Here is a 17,127-nt window from a genome sequence, read left to right as displayed (position 1 = left end):
CCAACCCCCCGCGCCGGCTCCGCTCTGCGCCGCCGCGGGCCGACCAGACGCGAGCGCAGGAACAGCGCTGGGTGGGGAAGCGTTGGCGCGCCTGCGCCCTGCCCCGCCCCGCCGCCCTCCAGCCAGCCGGCGGGGCCTCCTCACCGTCCGTCCCGCCCCGCCGGGCGCCTGCGACCCGGCAGAGCCAACCCGCGACTCGCGCGAAGGGAAGGCGTGGCTCCGGGAAGTGAAGCCGCAGGAGCGGACCTCGCTCCCGGGGCACACGCCCCGCCTCCGGACGCACCCTTTGCTACCCGGAAATGCAGAACCCGGGCAGAGCCGGGGTTCGGCGGCGCCGAGCGCTCCGTGCCTGGCGCCGAGCCCCGAGGCTTTGTCTAGCTGTAGGAAGTTCTAGTTTGAAAGTACTTTTCCAGGGAAGTGAGGGAATCAGCTCGGGCGTGGAGGGCTGCACTGAACATACTGACGGAAATTGTACTCAGTCCTGAAAGTAGTTCGCCATCTCCGTAGAGTCGGAGTAATCGTGGCTTTTTTTTTTTTTTTGGTGGGGGAAGGGGTTTGGAGTTTTTTGGTGCCGGCGAGGGCAAGGGACGTGTCACAGCCAGCGTGGCTTAGATCTTGCTCCTGGCGGAGTTTAGGGGACCCGAGTTCGAAACCATTCTGGTGGTATGCAAGGCAAAAGCCTTTTCCTCAGAGTAATCGATGAGAAAACCGAAAGGTCCACCTTATGCCGGCCGCAAAGACTGAAATTTTTATTTTATTTTTCTTTGGTTTTGGGTCACACCCTGCGATGCTCACGGGTTACTCCTGACTCCACACTCGGGAATTATTCCTGGCGGTGCTCGGGGATATGGGATCCGTATGGGATACTGGGAATGGAACCCGCGTCGGCCGCATGCAAGGCAAACCCCTACCCGCTGTGCTGTCGCTCCAACCCCCAAGACTGAAATTTTTGTTTTGATTTGCGATACCTGGATAAAACCAGCGTTTCTCATAGAGGAAGCGTGGACCCCAGATATATGCCTGCATTCCATCTTCCTTTTTGAACTTTGGCAGAGGGTTGTTAGGGGTTTTATTTTTTCTCATTTTCCTGACCCTGAAAGAGCCTCCAATACAGCAGCGTTGGGAAACACGAGTTAGGAGAGGCTGCTAAAATCTCAGGGCTGGGACAAATGGAGCTGTTGCTGGTGTCCACCAGTAAATCGATGAACAACAGGATGACAGTGACAGTGATTTTGTATTTTGCAGGGTTCTAATACCCAGGGCCTAACGTATGCTAGCATGCTAGCTAGACAAGTGCTGTACGGCTGAGTGACATCCCTGCCTCCTAACAATGAGGAGCTTTTTAGCTTTTTCTGGTTTTGTAGCCACACCCTCCAGTGGTCAAGAATCACTCCTGATAGGGCTAGAGGACCATGGGGGATGCATGGGATCAAAACCTGGTCAGCCCCGTGCAAGGCAAGTGCCCTACCCACTGTAGTAAGGCTCCTGCCCCACTCTTTGCTTTTTTAATTTTGTGCCAGGCCCGGAGTTGTTCTGGGCCCCATCCACGTGCGAGACAAGTCCTTACTTAACCTCTGTACTATTCACCAACCCAGGGATGAGTTTTTAATCCATTCATATTTTAAATACCATTTTAGTCACTTACCGTGTATTGACCAACTGTGTCGAAGTACATTCTGGACTCTTTATTGGGCAAAATTTGTGTGTACTGTGTAAAATGCAAACTGGGACTGGGTGGGGTAGGAAACTACAGAAAAATGGTTCCTGCTTTTCAGCAAGGAATAAGGAAGCAAATGTAATTTCATGAAATAGACAACTTAGGATCAACTTGAATTGGTCCCTTTACTTCTCTGTGAAATGAGAAGAAAACAGATGTTTTTCCCAGCTTCAGTACAAACTACAAAAAGTCCCAGGATTTTTGGGTGTGAGGGTCACACCTGGCAATGCTCAGGTGCTGCTCCTGGCTCTGCACTCAGAAATTACTCCTGCCAGTGCTCGGGAACCATCTGGGATGCCCTTCCAACCCAGTATGGCCGTGTGCAAGGCAAATGCCCTCCCACTGTACTATCGCTCTCACCCTAAGTCTCAGGATTTTAAAATAAGTGTTACAGAGAATCTCTGAAACATCCTTTCCAATATTTTACTCTCTACTATTTATTCAATTAAAGCAATATTTCAGCTTTCACTTGGAAGGCCCATAACACTTTTACTACTCCAAAGGGTTCCTCCCCCCACTCCTTTTTCTTTTGCAGTACCAAGGATTGGGCCTCACACATACAATGCATACATTCTACCTCTGGATCACATCCCGAGCCCTTGGTTTCCTTCCATATCTAGTCTTTTCATTAAACTTTTTCTCTCAAGTCACATTCTTGGGGCTGGAGCGATAGCACATAGGGTAGGGCGTTTGCCTTGCACGTGGCCGATCCGGGTTCGATTCCCAGCATCCCATGTGGTCCTCCGAGCACCTCCAGGAGTGATTCCTGAGTGCATGAGCCAGGAGTATCCCTGGGCAACGCAAGGTGTGACCTAAAAAGCTAAAAATAAAAAAAAAGATGACTCAAGTCACATTCTTTGTAATCTGCAGGCTCCTCTCAGGGTATATCTATGAACCCTCAGAGAAGGCCTGTAAACTTTTTTCCTTTTTAGGTCACACCTGGCGATGCACAGGGGTTACTCCTGGTGCTGCACTCAGGAATTACTCCTGGCAGTTCTCAGGGGACCATATGGGATGCTGGGAATCAAACCCAGATTGGCCATGTGCAAGGCAAATGCCCTACCTGCTATACGACTGCTCCAGCCCCAGGCCTGTAAACTCTATTAAAATTGTCCAAATGGGGGCCTAAGCAATAATACAGATTACCAGCTGTATACTATCTCTCTGGCGCTTCATCTTTTTTCCATCAAGTTTTTGGGCCATACCCAGCAGGGCTCTGCTAGGGATTGTACCCTGCCTGTCTCCTACATGCAAAGTATGTGCTCCATAGTACAGCAGGGAGGGTACTTGCTTTGCACGCAGCCAACTGGGGTTCAATCTCAGGCATCCTATATGGTCCCCTGGCACCACCCGGAGTAATCCCAGCATTGCAGGGTGTGGTCCAAAATAAAAACAAAAAACTGGTCTAAGTAGGCCAAAGTTTCTATAGGAAGTCAAATACTTGCTTTGCAATCAGCCAATCTGGGTTGGGAGTCTCTGTACCACATAGGATCCTTGAGCACTTACCCAGGAGTAGCCCCTGAATATCATAAATGTGAACCTCCCTATCTCCAAATAAAATTATCCAAGTCATTTTCCTACTCATTTTGTTGTTGTTGTTGCAGAGAGACAGAAAGAACACAGTCTGACTGTGCTCAGCATTTACTCCTGGCTCTGTGCTTAGATCGTTCTGGGATAGACTTGAGAGACCATATGTGCTGCTAGGGATCAAACCTGGGTCAGCATGTGCAAGGCAAACGCCTTACCAGCTGTACTATCTCTCTGGCCTCATCTTTTCTTTTTCAGTTTTTGGGCCATACCCAGCAGGGCTCAGGGTACCATGCTATGGATTGAACCGTACTCGCCTCCGATAAGTATGTGCTCCAGCTCATTGTGCTATCTCGTCTCCTTTCATTGTGTACAATTTTTCTTTGATTCTGATTCCTTCCTATCACTTTCTTTCTTCTATCACCCACGGTTACCACCTTACTTTCAACTATTTCAATAGCCTGAAATGTTGATTTCATCATTTGTCTGCTTGTGGAGAGATCTCAAGAAGCATGCATCTGAAATGGAATAGTGGGGAAGAAGAGAGAAATAGAGCTCAACTAATTTGGCCTCAATTTATTGAGACTGGTCTTTGCAAAAAATCAAGTCTTTTATTGTCATGGGCCAGTCTGGCACATTTGGTACACCCAAATGTTCAGTTTTCTTTTTTTTTTTTTTTTTAACTTTATGGTTTTAGGCTGTGCTCAGGCTTATTTCTGGCTCTGTGTTCAGGCATCACTGCTGGCAGGGCTAAGGAGTCCATATGCGATGCTAGGGATAGAACCCAAGCACCTTACCCACTGTACTATTTCTCAGGCCCCCAAATGTTCAATGCTATCACCCAAAAGCAAAAAGGAAAAAAAAAAGGATGAGAAAATCTTTAAAATAAAACGGCTGAGGTCAGAGCATTAGTGCAGAGCATTTTCCTTGCACACTGCCGACCAGGTTCAATCCCCAGCATCCGATATGGTCCCTTGAGCACCACCAGGAGTAATTCCTGAGTGCAATACCAGGAATAACCCCTGAGCATCGCTTGCGTGTGATGAAATCCATCACTGAAATCCCAGCAGATTCTAGACACATAATGTTTGCTATGACTGTGCTTGACGGACAATGAAGCAAACCTGGAATCAACTAGGAATTTAAATGTTCTCTTTTAAGGACCAAAGAAGTTTTCTTTTCTTTTTTTGGGGGGGGGGTCCACACCGGGCGATGCTCAGGGATTACTCCTGGCTCTGCTCTCAGGAATTACCCCTGGAGGTGCTCAGGGGACCATATGGGATGCTGGGAATCGAACCCGGGCCGGCTGTGTGCAAGGCAAACACCCTATCCACTGAGCTATCACTCCAGTCCCCCAAAGAGGTTTTCTACACTTGCTTTCAGAGAAAGATATTCCGACACTTGCCCTCCAAAAAGTAGTTTTCTTCCAAGAACTAACATAACCATTGTAGGTAAAAAGGAACTAACATAATTGTTGTACGTAAAAAGAATATGTAGCAGACGGCTGGATTCCTTTGTTTTTTTGTTTTGGGGCCATACCCAGGTGTACGCTGGGCTTACTCTTGGCTCTGGACTCAAGGATACGCCTGGAGGGCCCAGGGGACCATATGGGGTGCCAGGCATCAAATCCAGATCAGTCACATGTAAGGCAAGTCCCCTACCTGCTGTACAATCCCTCTGACACTGCCCCACCTTTATTTTTTGCAGTTCTAGTGGTCAAACCCAGGCTTCATATGCAAGGCAAGTGTTCCACTACTGAGTTATATCTCCGATCCAGCCCATCAAATTATTTACTAGCTTTAAGAATTCAATCAATTACTTTTCTAAATCTACCCTGAGGCTTCTGCGAAGGTTAAATAGTTAAGATAACATAATTATTTAGCAGTAAGTAAGTAACTTACTGCTACCCTTTCCTCAACTATAGAAACATCCAGAATACCACATTTCATTGGCTATTTAATAACAAAAAAAGTAAGATAGGTGATTTGCTGGGGGATTAAGTGAAAGAAAAAAAATTTAGCCAGACACAGCACAGGGTGCAGGTCAGTGTCTTGCATGCTGCCAGTCACAGTGCCATCCTTGGTACCACATTATACCCTGAGTATTGCATATCCCCCACAGGTCCCACAGCACTATGAGCTGTGGCCTGGGTAATCCCCCTGATCACTGCAGGACCCTAACACTGAAGTTCCAGCCAGTTGGCCAAGAATCACAGGGAGGGTCCTCCAGCCTCCTCTGATGTCTCCCTTCGTACTACCCCACTCCCGTGCTGCGAAAGAAAAAAAAGTTTAGATGTGGGGCCAGGGAGATAGCTCAGAGAGCTAAAGTGAATAATTTGCATGCATGCAGGAGCACCCGAACACTACGTGGATGGTTTACTCACCCCATCAAGAACACTTGGGAGTAACCAAAATATTGGGAAAAAAAGAAAAAGAAAAGGTTTTGCTGTAACAAGACTTTGAACATCTCAGAATGATATCAATACCTATTAGGACGCAAGGATTAATCATATTTTGAAATAGTACATCTAATACAACAGTGGCTAACAATTGGATTCTTTATCATTTTGGAAAAAGGGAGTTACACACATGAATAATCCGTGATGCCAAACTTGAGGAGTAAAAAAATTCCCAGTTTTAGGAGGGATGTCTCCTCGTTTTTGTTTAACCAACGCGAATAAAAAGCATCTGCTCCTTTACCAGCGAGTCCCATATTCAGAAAAAAAATTATCCACCTTTAGAAAAAAGCATTCAGGTGTGGAGCCGAAACTTCCAAATACACAGCCACTGTTTTCTGTCATGCATCTTCAACTCAATGGTGACATGTCCACTGTCCTGAGATGCTGTGGCAGGAATCCCAGGGTGAAATCAGCAGCATACATCTATGAACACTGTGTGGTGACAGTGACTGACAACCTCCAGACTCATAGCTCTGAGTGGTGGGCTTCTGCCTTCAACAAATCACTAGGTTTCATAAAGATGCCTTCCATGGCTTTCCAGTAGTTGTTCTGGCTTGGCTGGGCCATGCCATGTACCTCTTTTTGTCCACTGATGGGTCGACCATACTGTTCTCCTGTGACAGACAGCAAAACCTCGGTGGAAGAATGCTTGAACCTCACCTCACCATCCCTCACCCAGTAAGGCCCATTACAGAGCACTGTCCAGTCATCCAGATAATCACCTTCACCTTCCTCACCAAATGCACTCACTTCCTGGAAAACACAGAAAATAGCAACATTAGTACAGCTAACATATAGGTTTGGAAAAGGGAGAGAGGAAGGGAGGCAATGGGAAGAATGAGGCTTTCCAGTATTGTTTTTTAAATATAGGCTTGCTCTTCAAGCCCGTGTTCTCCCTTGAACACATATCTCCCCTGCTTGTCTCCATATGTCATTGCTTGCTTATTTCCATTCTGGAAAATGTACTTTTCCCTTTTTCTCTCTTCATACCTTTCTAAAAAGGTTCGAAACAAACTTTTGTACTACACACACACACACACACACACACACACACACAGACACACAGACACAGACACAGACACACACACACACACACACACACACACACACACACGGAGGCCAGAGCAATTAAGTGGGTAGGGCACTCGCCTTGCACACAGCGGATTTAAGTTTGATCCTCAGCACCACATATGGTTCCCCAAACCCTGCCAGGAGTGATCCCTGAGCACAGAGCCAGGAGAAAACCTTAAGCACTAATATTGTCCCCCAAAATAAATAAAATAATCCAATGCCCACTAGTGCACATGCCTCACAGGTATGAGGTCTTGGGTTTGTTCCCTGGCACTAAATAAGAAAAAAAGAAGAAAACATGGGGATAAAACACAAGTATACAAAATTAGTTGTAATATGATTGATCTAAACATTTTGCAAATAATCCTAGTTTCTTCTATAGTCTTAATATGCTTTATAACTTTTGTATTTATTTCTTGCCTCATTCCCTTTAAGATTTTTTTTTTGGTTTTGTTTTTATTTTGGGGCAACATCTGGCAATACTTAGAGGTAATTTCTAGCTCTGCACCTCAGAATTACTCCTGGTGGAGGGCAACAGGTCAAACTTGGGTTGGCCACATGCAAGGCAAGTGCCATACCTACTGTACTATAGCTACAGCCCACATTCCCTTTTAAAATTTTAAGTGACTTATGAGAAGTACAAGTTGAAAAGAAGACAGTCTCCAGGACAGGCAGACCTTGAATCTTACTCCATCTCTTCCTGCGTAATTTGTCTGATCCTTCATTTTCTCCTCTGTAAATTACTACAATCATATATACAGAATAATTTTTAAAGGGTTTTTTGTTTGTTTCTTTTTGTTTTTGGCAATGCCCAGCGATACTCAGGGGTTACTTTCTTGGCTCTGCACTCAGGAATCACTCCTGATCTCCTGATGGTACGTGATGAACCATATGGGATGTTGGGGATTGAACCCAGGCCAGTTTCATGCAACGGAAGTGCATGCCTTACCTGCTATACTACTGCTATGGCCCTAAAGGAAATATTAACTGAGCAAAAATATAGCAGATTCTACTGTCCAGTTTTTTTAACTTATTTTTTGTTTCATTCGGCCATACCAACGGTACAGGGATCACTCTTGGCAGGGCTTGGGGCCTGAAGCCAAGTCAGCCATGTACAAGGCAAGCATCCTACCCACTATACTATATATCTCTCCAGCCCTTCTTTTTTGAACCCCATTGGCTTTAAATATTCAGTTTTAATCACAGTGAAAAGAATTTGGGTTATTTCAGAATCTTTCTTTTTTGGTTATTGATCACACCCAACAGTGCTCAAGGGATCATATGATAGTACCAAGGATGTACAGCATGTGCTCAAGCCCTTTGTGCCATCTCCCAAGCACCAAAATATATTAAATATAGGGGCTGGAGCAATAGTACAGCGGGTAGAGCATTTGCCTTGCACGTGGCTGACCCGGGTTCAATCCCCAGCATCCCATATGGTCCCCTGAGCACCGCCAGGAGTAATTCCTGAGTGCAGAGCCAGGAGTAACCCCTGTGCGTCACTGGGTGTGACCCAAAAAGCAAAAAAAAATATATATATATGTATTAAATATACACAAATAGCTATATAATCTTATATTTCATTTATTCCCCTTATCTTTGTTGTTGGTACAATTATAACTATATCATTTTAAATATATTTAGTTATTTGAAGTTTAGATTTGGAGAAGGCCACTCCTATTGTGTTGCTTAAAGAGAGTATCATGCAATGCTGGAGATAGAACCTGGAGCTCCCATATGTATAGTATGCATTCTAGTCTTTTCAGCCATCTCCCCACCCAAAAAAAGCAGTCTTTGGGAAATAAAATAAAAGAGGAACCTAAGAAACTTATAATAAATTATGGACTTTGGCTTTTAGTAATGCATCATACTGCAACAAATTTACCATACTAATGTAGATATTAATAGTAAAAACTGGGCCGGGAAGATAGCTCAGCAGGCTAGAGTACATGTTCTAAATGCAGGAGCCCCTGGTTTGATTCTCAGTAATTCACAATCCTCTAAAGCCAACAGGAGTAACCCCTACATACTCGTCAAGACTAGCCCCCAAGTACCACCAGGTCTGGCCCTCCCCAAAAAATAATTTAAAATACAAAGTGGAGGTTGGAAGGAAACAGTCGTTAAGAGTTCAAATTCTTTAAACACTCAAAACTAGAGCTCAGAAACATGACTGCAGGGCGGGACAGGGATGCTTTGCATATAGACTTAGACTTTTCCCGCTTGGTCTCTGGCAGTGCATGATTTTTGGAGTAGCAGCAGATATGCCACTCTGCAAAAAAGCTCTTTTAAACCAAGGTTTACATCTAATTAACTTCCTAATTAGTTGTATTATGTTAGCTGGCATAAGTTTAAATATATTTATGTACTTATATTTTTAATTATGAGAAATGCTGAGTTTCTACATTGCAGAATTTGTTAGGATAAATTATGTTTTGCACACTTACACCTATACTTTCTTCCCCCTTTCTTGATTTGATCTAGATGTAAAGACTCAAAACACTGCTCAACCAAAAAACAATTTTCCTCCCACTTAAGAGAAAAAGTAATTTTTCCAATAAATGTGCACAAAAGAGTACATCTGCAACAGGAAAAGAAAAAGCTAACAAACAAGATCTCAAACAACTAACCTGACTAATGCAGCGTAACAATGATCATAGAATACCACTTTACCTGATTTCCAGAAAGAGGTGAGGTGAAGTGGTGACTGTGGAGGTTTCGGCCAGTGTTGACATGTGTCAAACGAATGGGTTGGCCACATCTGATAGGGGTTCCCCTCTCACAAACCGTGTCAGTCTTACCCCGAATCCTCCAATAACTGTTGCTGTCATCCACAGAGGTCACACCTGTCACTGACTGCTGCCCACTGCCTGCAGTCAAAAGAAAAAGAAAGAAAAAGAGTGGGTGAACTCAACTTGATTCTTTTCTTTCCTGTGGAAAATAACGTGCCCTGTGTCCTAAAATAAGTTGGGAAGGGTAAAGAGAAACACTGTGGTAATCTTTTCTAAAATACTAATCATATGGGGGTATGGTGCCGCCAGCAGGTCAATCTGTACCTGGGAGGCGAGTGCATCAGCAGCCTGATGGTGCCTTCAGACTTCCAGATACCCCAAAACTGCTGCTGTGCCTTTGGCCAGACCCCAAAAACTTGGGGCAAAGTTGACCAAGAAAGTAAACGGCCAAAAGTTAGGTATGTGGGAGACACACCCACAAACCACGTCCAGCTCAGCTATCTAATTGGAGGCATGGCCTCTCCGGTTCCTGATTGAACTGCTTACTGGCCATGATCCCAGAGACTCAGAAACAAATCTTGAAAGGCAGCAGCTTTTGGCAGAAATGCATCCGGTCCCTGCAGTAGGTTACAGGTGCTGGGCCAACCCAGGTGGGAATAGGTTTTGTGCCTTGGCCTCTTCCCCCTGGCAGCCCGGTGGCTGCCATCCTCCAGAGGCCACTGGACAATCCAGTTTGGGACCACAGTGATGAGACATGCAGGGCCTCACGGGTTGGGGGTGGAGCCGGTCCTGTCCTCCCCACGCCAGCGAGACCCCAAGTCATCACCCACAAACGGCCTCTCTGGCTTCTGATCAAGCTGCTTAATGGCCATGATCCCAGAGACTCAGAAACAAATCTCGAAACCCAGGGGCTTTTGGCAGAAATGTGTCCGGACCACGCAGTAGGTTACTGTCGCCAGGCAACCCCGGGGGGAAAGGGTGTTGTCCCTCCGCCTGCTTCCCCCTGGCAGCTCGGTGGCCGTCATCCTCCAGAGGCCACGGGACAGTCAGGTTTGGGCCCTCAGTGACGAGACACGCGGGGCCTTGTGGAATGGGGGTGGAGCCAGCCCTTTCCTCCCCACCCCAGAGACCCCGAGTCGCCGCCCATGAATGGCCTTTCTGGCTCCTGATCAAGCTGGTTAGCGGCCATGATCCCAGAGATTCAGGAGCAAATCTCGGAACCCAGCAGGTTTTGGCAGAAATCCCTCCAGATTTAAGGGTTAAAATTTCGGAATTTCAAAATCGTGCAGCCAGTACTGCAGCCACGCGAAATCATATATTATTCATAACCAGCAATAGAAAACAAATGGTCTACGGTTGCCTTTTCAGCAGATCTGAGTGTTGGGGTAAAATCTCAAATAATAATGGTGGGTCTGGTGTCAAAATATTGAATGTGATCAAAGTAGAGAGAGAGTAATGTGGAAATCATTTGCCCCACAGGTAGGGGGACGGTATGGGATGGGGGTATACTGGGGTTGTTGGGGGTGGAGAATGGGCACTGGTAAAAGTACGGGTGTTTCATTGTATGACTGAGACTTAGACCCAAAAGCTTTGTAACTGCTCTCACGGTGATTCAATAAATAAAATTATAAAAAATGAAAAAAAAAAAAGTAAGGTGGAGTTCATGCCCAATTCAATCAGCTAAGCAGTGGCTGAATACGTAGCAGTACTCCTAGATAAAACAAACAAATAAATAAATAAATTAAATAAAATTCTAAATCATATTTACCAGAAAAGTTCAAGAATTTGAACTAAAGAGCCCTAAATAAATGACCACATGAATATGTGATTTCTTTTGAAGCAGTGTTTTTTGTTTGTTTGTTTTTTTAACCTGTATCCAGTAGCTTCATAGCTCCCAGGTGTCTTTTGTTCAGTTTTGGTTTTTGAGGCATACCTCACCATGCTTCAGGGTCACCAGGGCCACACCTGGTTGTACTCAGGGGACATGTGGTCCCAGGGAACAAACAATCCAGGGTCTCACACATGAAAACCATGTGCTCTACCATGTACACCAAATGTCTGGCCTTAAAATAATTTCAGGGGCCGGAGTGATAGCACAGCGCGTAGGGCGTTTGCCTTGCACTCAGCCGACCCGGGTTCAATTCCCAGCATCCCATATGGTCCCCTGAGCACCGCCAGGAGTAATTCCTGAGTGCAGAACCAGGAGTAACCCGTGCATAGCCAGGTGTGACCCAAAATGAAAAGAAAAAAAAATAATTTCAACATGTAATACAATTACCAAGAGTGTTACCATAAAAAAATTTCACAATTAAGGACCAGGGATGTAGCTTATCAGTCTAAAACGTGCCAACATATGTGAGGCCCTGAGTTTGATACCAAGTACCATCCAAAAAAAAAAAAAGGGAAAAAAGAAAAATGAGGGGCTGGAAAGAGAGCACAGCAGGTAAGGCGTCTGCCTTGTATGTAGCCAATCTGGGTTTGATACCCTGCGGTCTGCCCAAGCACATCCAGGACAGTGATTCCTGAGTGCAAAGTCAGGAGTGACCCTGAGCATCACCATATGGCCCAAACCCCAAAACCCAAACCAAAAAGGATAGTATGAAGCTACAAATTTAAATACAAAAAGCATTGGGGCTAGGGGGGTGGCAGGGATGAGGCTCAGTGGCAGAGTACTTGCTTTGTTAAATATGAGATCCAGCATTTGATGCCCAACACCACATGGTCCTCCAGCCCTTCCAGAAGAGTCCCCCTATTAGGAGTAGCACTATTAGGAGTAGTCTAAAATCACAACCAAGTGTGTCCCCTCCCAAAAAAAAAAGAGAAAAAGAATATTTTGTTTGTTTGTTTTGGGGCCATACCTGGTGATGCTCAGGGCTTACTCCTGGCTCTGCAAGATCCCCAGAACATAGAGTCAGAAGCAGCTGCCAAGCACCACAAGGGATGGCCCAAAAGACAAAAATATAAATTAATCATGACCTAAACTTTCTATCTCCTGTTTTCACTTCCTGTTCAACACTTCACTTCCTCCCTTCTCCTTAAAATTTATATAGAGTTCTATTCCCTCACACTTATGCAGTTTTAAACATTTGTTTGAAGACAGGACAAAAGCATTTGTCTTGAATATATTTTTCAAATGAGCCAAACTGACACCTGACCAGGAACCACTGTTCACTCTGGACATTCTCCTTTACTCCTTTACTAGTGCTCTCTTCTCAATACTCAGTTCAGAAACAATCTCTTTTTGGAATTGCAAAATGAACCTGGTTCTCAAATGCAGCTTCCTATCAGAAAAAAAAAAAACACCCAAAGAGCTTTCATACCCTCAAATTCCTACTGCCAGACTCTCGATATCTACTGATTTAGTAGATCCAAGGTAGGATAAAATTATAAAATATTTAAGTCTGACACATAACAGATTTCGGAATTTGAACCATTAACCTCCAGATGGAAGAACTTTTTTCTCAGCTGTCAGCACTATCAGTCATTCAAACTAGAATCCTTTCAGTCATCTTAGCACACTGCCACATTTCACTAGAGGAATATTTTCCCTTCCTTTCAATGTTTGTTTTCCTCTAACTTGCTGACTGGGTTCACCATTGTAATTTCTTTATTCAATGCAATATGAAGGGCACTGTTGGAGTGCCTTAATCTGTGCTGAATGAATGAACCTGCAAACTAAAAATTTTAATTTAATACATTAAAAAGTCCCCTGAGGAGCCAGAGTTATAGGACAGCATTTGCCTTGCAATGCGGCTGATCCACGTTCCATTCCTGGCACTCTGTATGGCCCTAAAGCCCAGGCGGGTGTGATCTCTAATACTGGTGTGATGGGGTTGAGGTCCAGAAAACTGTAAACATGGAATTTGATCATGGCAGATTGTAAAGTTGGTTGCTATGCATAACTTTGTAAATTACAGTACCTCAGTAAAATAAAATTAAAAAAAAATAATAATAAAGTCCTCTGACAGGTTAAAAGTCCAATGAGTGTTTTCGTTTAAGTTCTGTAAGAGGAGATTAAGAGAAGGATAAAAAAAGGGATCTAAGAAAAAGAGTAAAAGAGCAAATGTAAAACACAAACGAGAGAAAAGTCATAAAAATCCAAAAGTGACCTTTTGTATTTTATACAAATACAAAGGACCTCAGGCTGGAGCGATAGCACAGCGGGTAGGGCGTTTGCCTTGTATGCGGCCTTCCTGGGTTCAGTTCCTCCACCCCTCTCAGAGAACCCAGCAAGCTATGGAGAGTATCCCACCACACGGCAGAGCCTGGCAAGCTCCCAGGGTAGTATTCGATATGCCAAAAAAAGTAACAAGTCTTACAATGGAGGCGTTACTGGTGCCCGCTGGAGTAAATCGATGAACAACGGGAGGACAGTGCTATACAAAGGACCTCAGAAACACAGCACTCTAACTCTACGAGTCTGCCTCCTGCACTGAGTAGTGAAAAGCATACTCTGACCAGATCTGAAGGGCACGCTGTCTATCATTTACTAAGCTACAAATCGCTCTGTAGATGCGACTTGAATTTGTGTCCGCCTCTGTGAAACAAAAACATTTTCTGCCTCTCAAGAATATAAAAAACCGCGAAGAGCATGCGTGTAATGTGCTTAGCACGTTGGTCACTAAACAGAAACCTCTATTACTCTTAAGGTGCCCTAGAACTCAATGCTGGACTCGCCGCCCAGGAGAACATTAGGAACCTCGGCCCAGCCCTCAGAACCGTCCCAGGCCACGCCCCCCAGATGTTCTCTAGGCCCCGCCCTCGGCGCCTACCAGGCCTTCCCAGACCCCCGAAGTCCAGCAGTACCTGACCCATAGCGCACGTCGTGTGAGTGCAGCCTCACGTTGTGGCGCGTATTGAGTAACTTCACCACAGAGCCGCAAGTAACGACAGCCAGACTGGACGTCTCCACAACACTCCACAAACCCCCGAACAAGAGAAGATGGGTCACAGCCATCGCGGCTAGCTCAACAAGACCCTAACTACTCGTCCAAGTAAACTTGGCTCCTCCCCGGAACCGGAAGCTACAAGTGGAACCATAGAGAGGAGGAAATGAAGACGTTCTAATCTGATCTTTATGGTTCCTTTGGCTAGAGCGGCTAAATGGCTCTTCCGAAACTTGCTAGGCCGATCGCTTCCGATCCCCTCATTCTGTTGTCCGCCTTCTGTGACAGCAGTGGCTATTGGAAACACTTCTAACACTTCTGACACTTTTCACACCCCCACCCCTGCTCACGAAGCCCTGAAGGACGGACCCAAAAGTGGAAGAAACGGCCCGCCCACTCCCAATGACAGGGAGCCGGAAGTGACGTATCACGTTGACGCAGCAGCGGCGGCGGCGGTGGCGGCGGAGGGGCCGTGCGGTGGGTCCGTACTAGCCTTTCCCAGTCTCGGTTCGACGCCTCCATTTTCCTCGGTAGGGGCATAGCGCACCGGAGAAGCAGCGCGCTTCTGGCAGGTAAAATTCGGGCTGGAAAAAGGTGTTCCTCGAAGTGGTCGATTGGGGACTCTGGCTCCTAGGGCCTGGTCCCGTAAGGGACGAGGCACAGGGGAGCCGAATGCGGGAAGGAGGCTCCCCCGCCGGCCTTCCTGGCGCTGTGAGGGAGGAGGACGAGGAGGAAAGCAAGATAGTTGCTGCGAAACTCAATACTTACCCCATCCTGTGCACCCGGAACCCGTGAACTAGAAGCGTGTGGTTTCAACAGGCTTCCTGAGATCCGGTTTTTCTTTCGCAGCCTCTGAAAATTGGGCCACGCCAAAGAATTGGGAGTGGAAAGCACCTAGGACTTCTGAGTCAGCATAAGGTGATCGAGTTGTTCTGGGAATGTAAAACCTTTGGGCTTTCAGCAGCTCGGCCATAAGGCAAATGGATGCTGCCAAATTCCATCTTCCTGTAGTCTTAGTATCAGAACTGCTATTAGATGGCTACATTTATCAGGTGCCACTCACAAACATCAGAGTAGGCTGTTAGTCAAAACTCTATTTCTTCCCGTTTCTGCTGTTCTCTCTTAAACCAGTTGGAGCAGTTCATAACCTGGGGCTGTCGGAAAAACTGATCATTTTCTTTAAGAGGATTCCTACTCCGAAGATTCATCCATGGAAATTCACTATAACTAACGTAATATCAAGGAAGTAGAAGTTAAACCCTTGTAATTAGTTAACACAGAGAGTATAAGCAGTACTGAATTTTAACTTTTTTTGGGGGGAGGGGGACTTAGTTCGACTGTTTTTCTTAAAACTATTTTAAAAAATTTTTTCAGTCTATCAACTATAAAATTATAACTACTCTTCATCAACTGTGAATTCAGCTTTCATAACTTCAGCCCTAATGAATCCATTTTTACCTTTCTGCTTGTGTGGCTAAGAAATTAGATGAGTGTAGTATTGTTACTCCTTACAAGATTTTTGCCTCTGGAGGTTGATCATATCAGGAAATGATGGATCCTACACTTCTCCCTCAGTCAACTTTCACATGAAAGAAAACTGACTTGGTATGGTGGAAACATGGTCCTCCGAGGCCAATAAATTTGCCCTGGCCCTTATAGTGTTGGTTTCCATAAATCACACAACAGTCAGGATTTTATGTATAATCCTTGGGCTTTTCCTCTCCATTAATCCTCAATAAAAACTGCCAGATCCTTCCCCTCCATAAAAATTTGTTATCAAAATAAGTTGGTTTTTGTTTCGTTGTTTTGTTTTTTTTGGGGGGGGAGCCACACCCAGTTGCTCAGGGCTCAGTCCTGGCACAGGGATCTCACTCCTGGCACGGCTCTGGGGACCATATGAGATGCCAGGGGACTAAGCCTGATTTAGCACCTGGGTCAGCCGTGGGCAAGGCAAGAGCCCTACATGCTGTACTATCTCTCCAGCCCAGCATAAATTGTTTTGATATTCCTCACATCCCCCTCCATATCACGCCCCTTTTATACTTTTCCTTCATAGCCAGATTTCCACCTTTTTCTGTTTTAATCACTCTTCAGTCTGTCTTCTAAATACTTTATTGAGAATTTTTGGGGGGAGAGGGGAATGAGGCCAGTCCAGCATGCCCAGGGATTACTCCTGGCAGTGCTTGGGGGACCATATGTAATGCTGGGGATCTAACCCAGATAGGGGGCCCTACCCCCTGTTCTATCATCCCAACCTTTTCATTGAAATTTTTCTTAAGTTACCAGTGACTACTTTGTTGCCAGATCCCATGGATACTTTGTTTAAATCTTCCTCAGTTTCTGCAATGTCCTAGTTGACACCTTTCTTGAATCTTTATTTTGGTTATGTTCCTGTCTCACTCGGCCTTTTTGGTCTCCTTTGCTAGCTCACTGTTTTGGAGGGGAGTTATGATTATGGTCTTGGAGGCTATACACAGTATTTTTCAGGGGATATTCCTGACTCTGCTCAAGGGTCACTCCTGGAAGGGCTCAGGGATAAGTGGTGTAAAAAGTCAAACCAAGGTAAACCACATGCACAGCAAGTGACTAAACCCACCTTTTCTCTCTATCTGGCTTCTGAACGTTTAATTTTTTTTTCAGAATATACAAAATTTTGCACATGCTTCCTTTTGGTGATCTAGCTTTAATGGCTTAAAATTAAAGCCATTAAACCACGCAATTCCCAAATTTAAATATGTA

The 17,127-nt window shown here is 45.3% G+C and overlaps 2 protein-coding genes across 3 annotated transcripts in view; one reads left to right on the top strand and one right to left on the bottom strand.

The window, feature by feature from the left end:
* Nucleotides 1-3,903: 3,903 nt before the first annotated feature.
* Nucleotides 3,904-14,535, bottom strand: SDF2 (stromal cell derived factor 2). Its single transcript, XM_056126974.1, has 3 exons — nt 14,309-14,535; nt 9,444-9,640; nt 3,904-6,455 (listed from the first exon to the last, which is right to left on the bottom strand). Exons 1-3 carry the CDS (start codon nt 14,457-14,459, stop codon nt 6,168-6,170), a joined length of 636 nt encoding a protein of 211 aa, XP_055982949.1. The 5' UTR covers nt 14,460-14,535; the 3' UTR covers nt 3,904-6,167.
* Nucleotides 14,536-14,813: 278 nt separating this feature from the next.
* Nucleotides 14,814-17,127, top strand: part of SUPT6H (SPT6 homolog, histone chaperone and transcription elongation factor) — a 44,515-nt gene continuing 42,201 nt past the window's right edge. Inside the window, exon 1 of one of the 2 annotated variants that reach the window (XM_056126858.1) lies at nt 14,814-14,960. The gene's annotated coding sequence lies outside the window, so the exon portion shown is untranslated. The remainder of the gene's footprint in view (nt 14,961-17,127) is intronic. The other variant, XM_056126859.1, reaches the window with a different exon arrangement.

The sequence above is a fragment of the Sorex fumeus genome, unplaced genomic scaffold (assembly GCF_029834395.1).
Source record: "Sorex fumeus unplaced genomic scaffold, SorFum_2.1 ptg000063l, whole genome shotgun sequence".
NCBI lineage: Eukaryota > Metazoa > Chordata > Mammalia > Eulipotyphla > Soricidae > Sorex > Sorex fumeus.
Note: the sequence above shows the minus strand (reverse complement) of the source record. Positions and strands in the feature narration are given on the sequence as shown.

What these genes read in the sequence shown, in the direction of transcription:
- SDF2 (XM_056126974.1), bottom strand. Translation starts at nt 14,459, where the DNA reads ATGGCTGTGACCCATCTTCTCTTGTTCGGGGGTTTGTGGAGTGTTGTG. An exon ending in CGACGTGCGCTATGGGTCAG is followed by an intron (nt 9,641 to 14,308) that starts GTACTGCTGGAC and finishes TTTTGACTGCAG; the next exon opens with GCAGTGGGCAGCAGTCAGTG. An exon ending in CACCTCTTTCTGGAAATCAG is followed by an intron (nt 6,456 to 9,443) that starts GTAAAGTGGTAT and finishes TGTGTTTTCCAG; the next exon opens with GAAGTGAGTGCATTTGGTGA.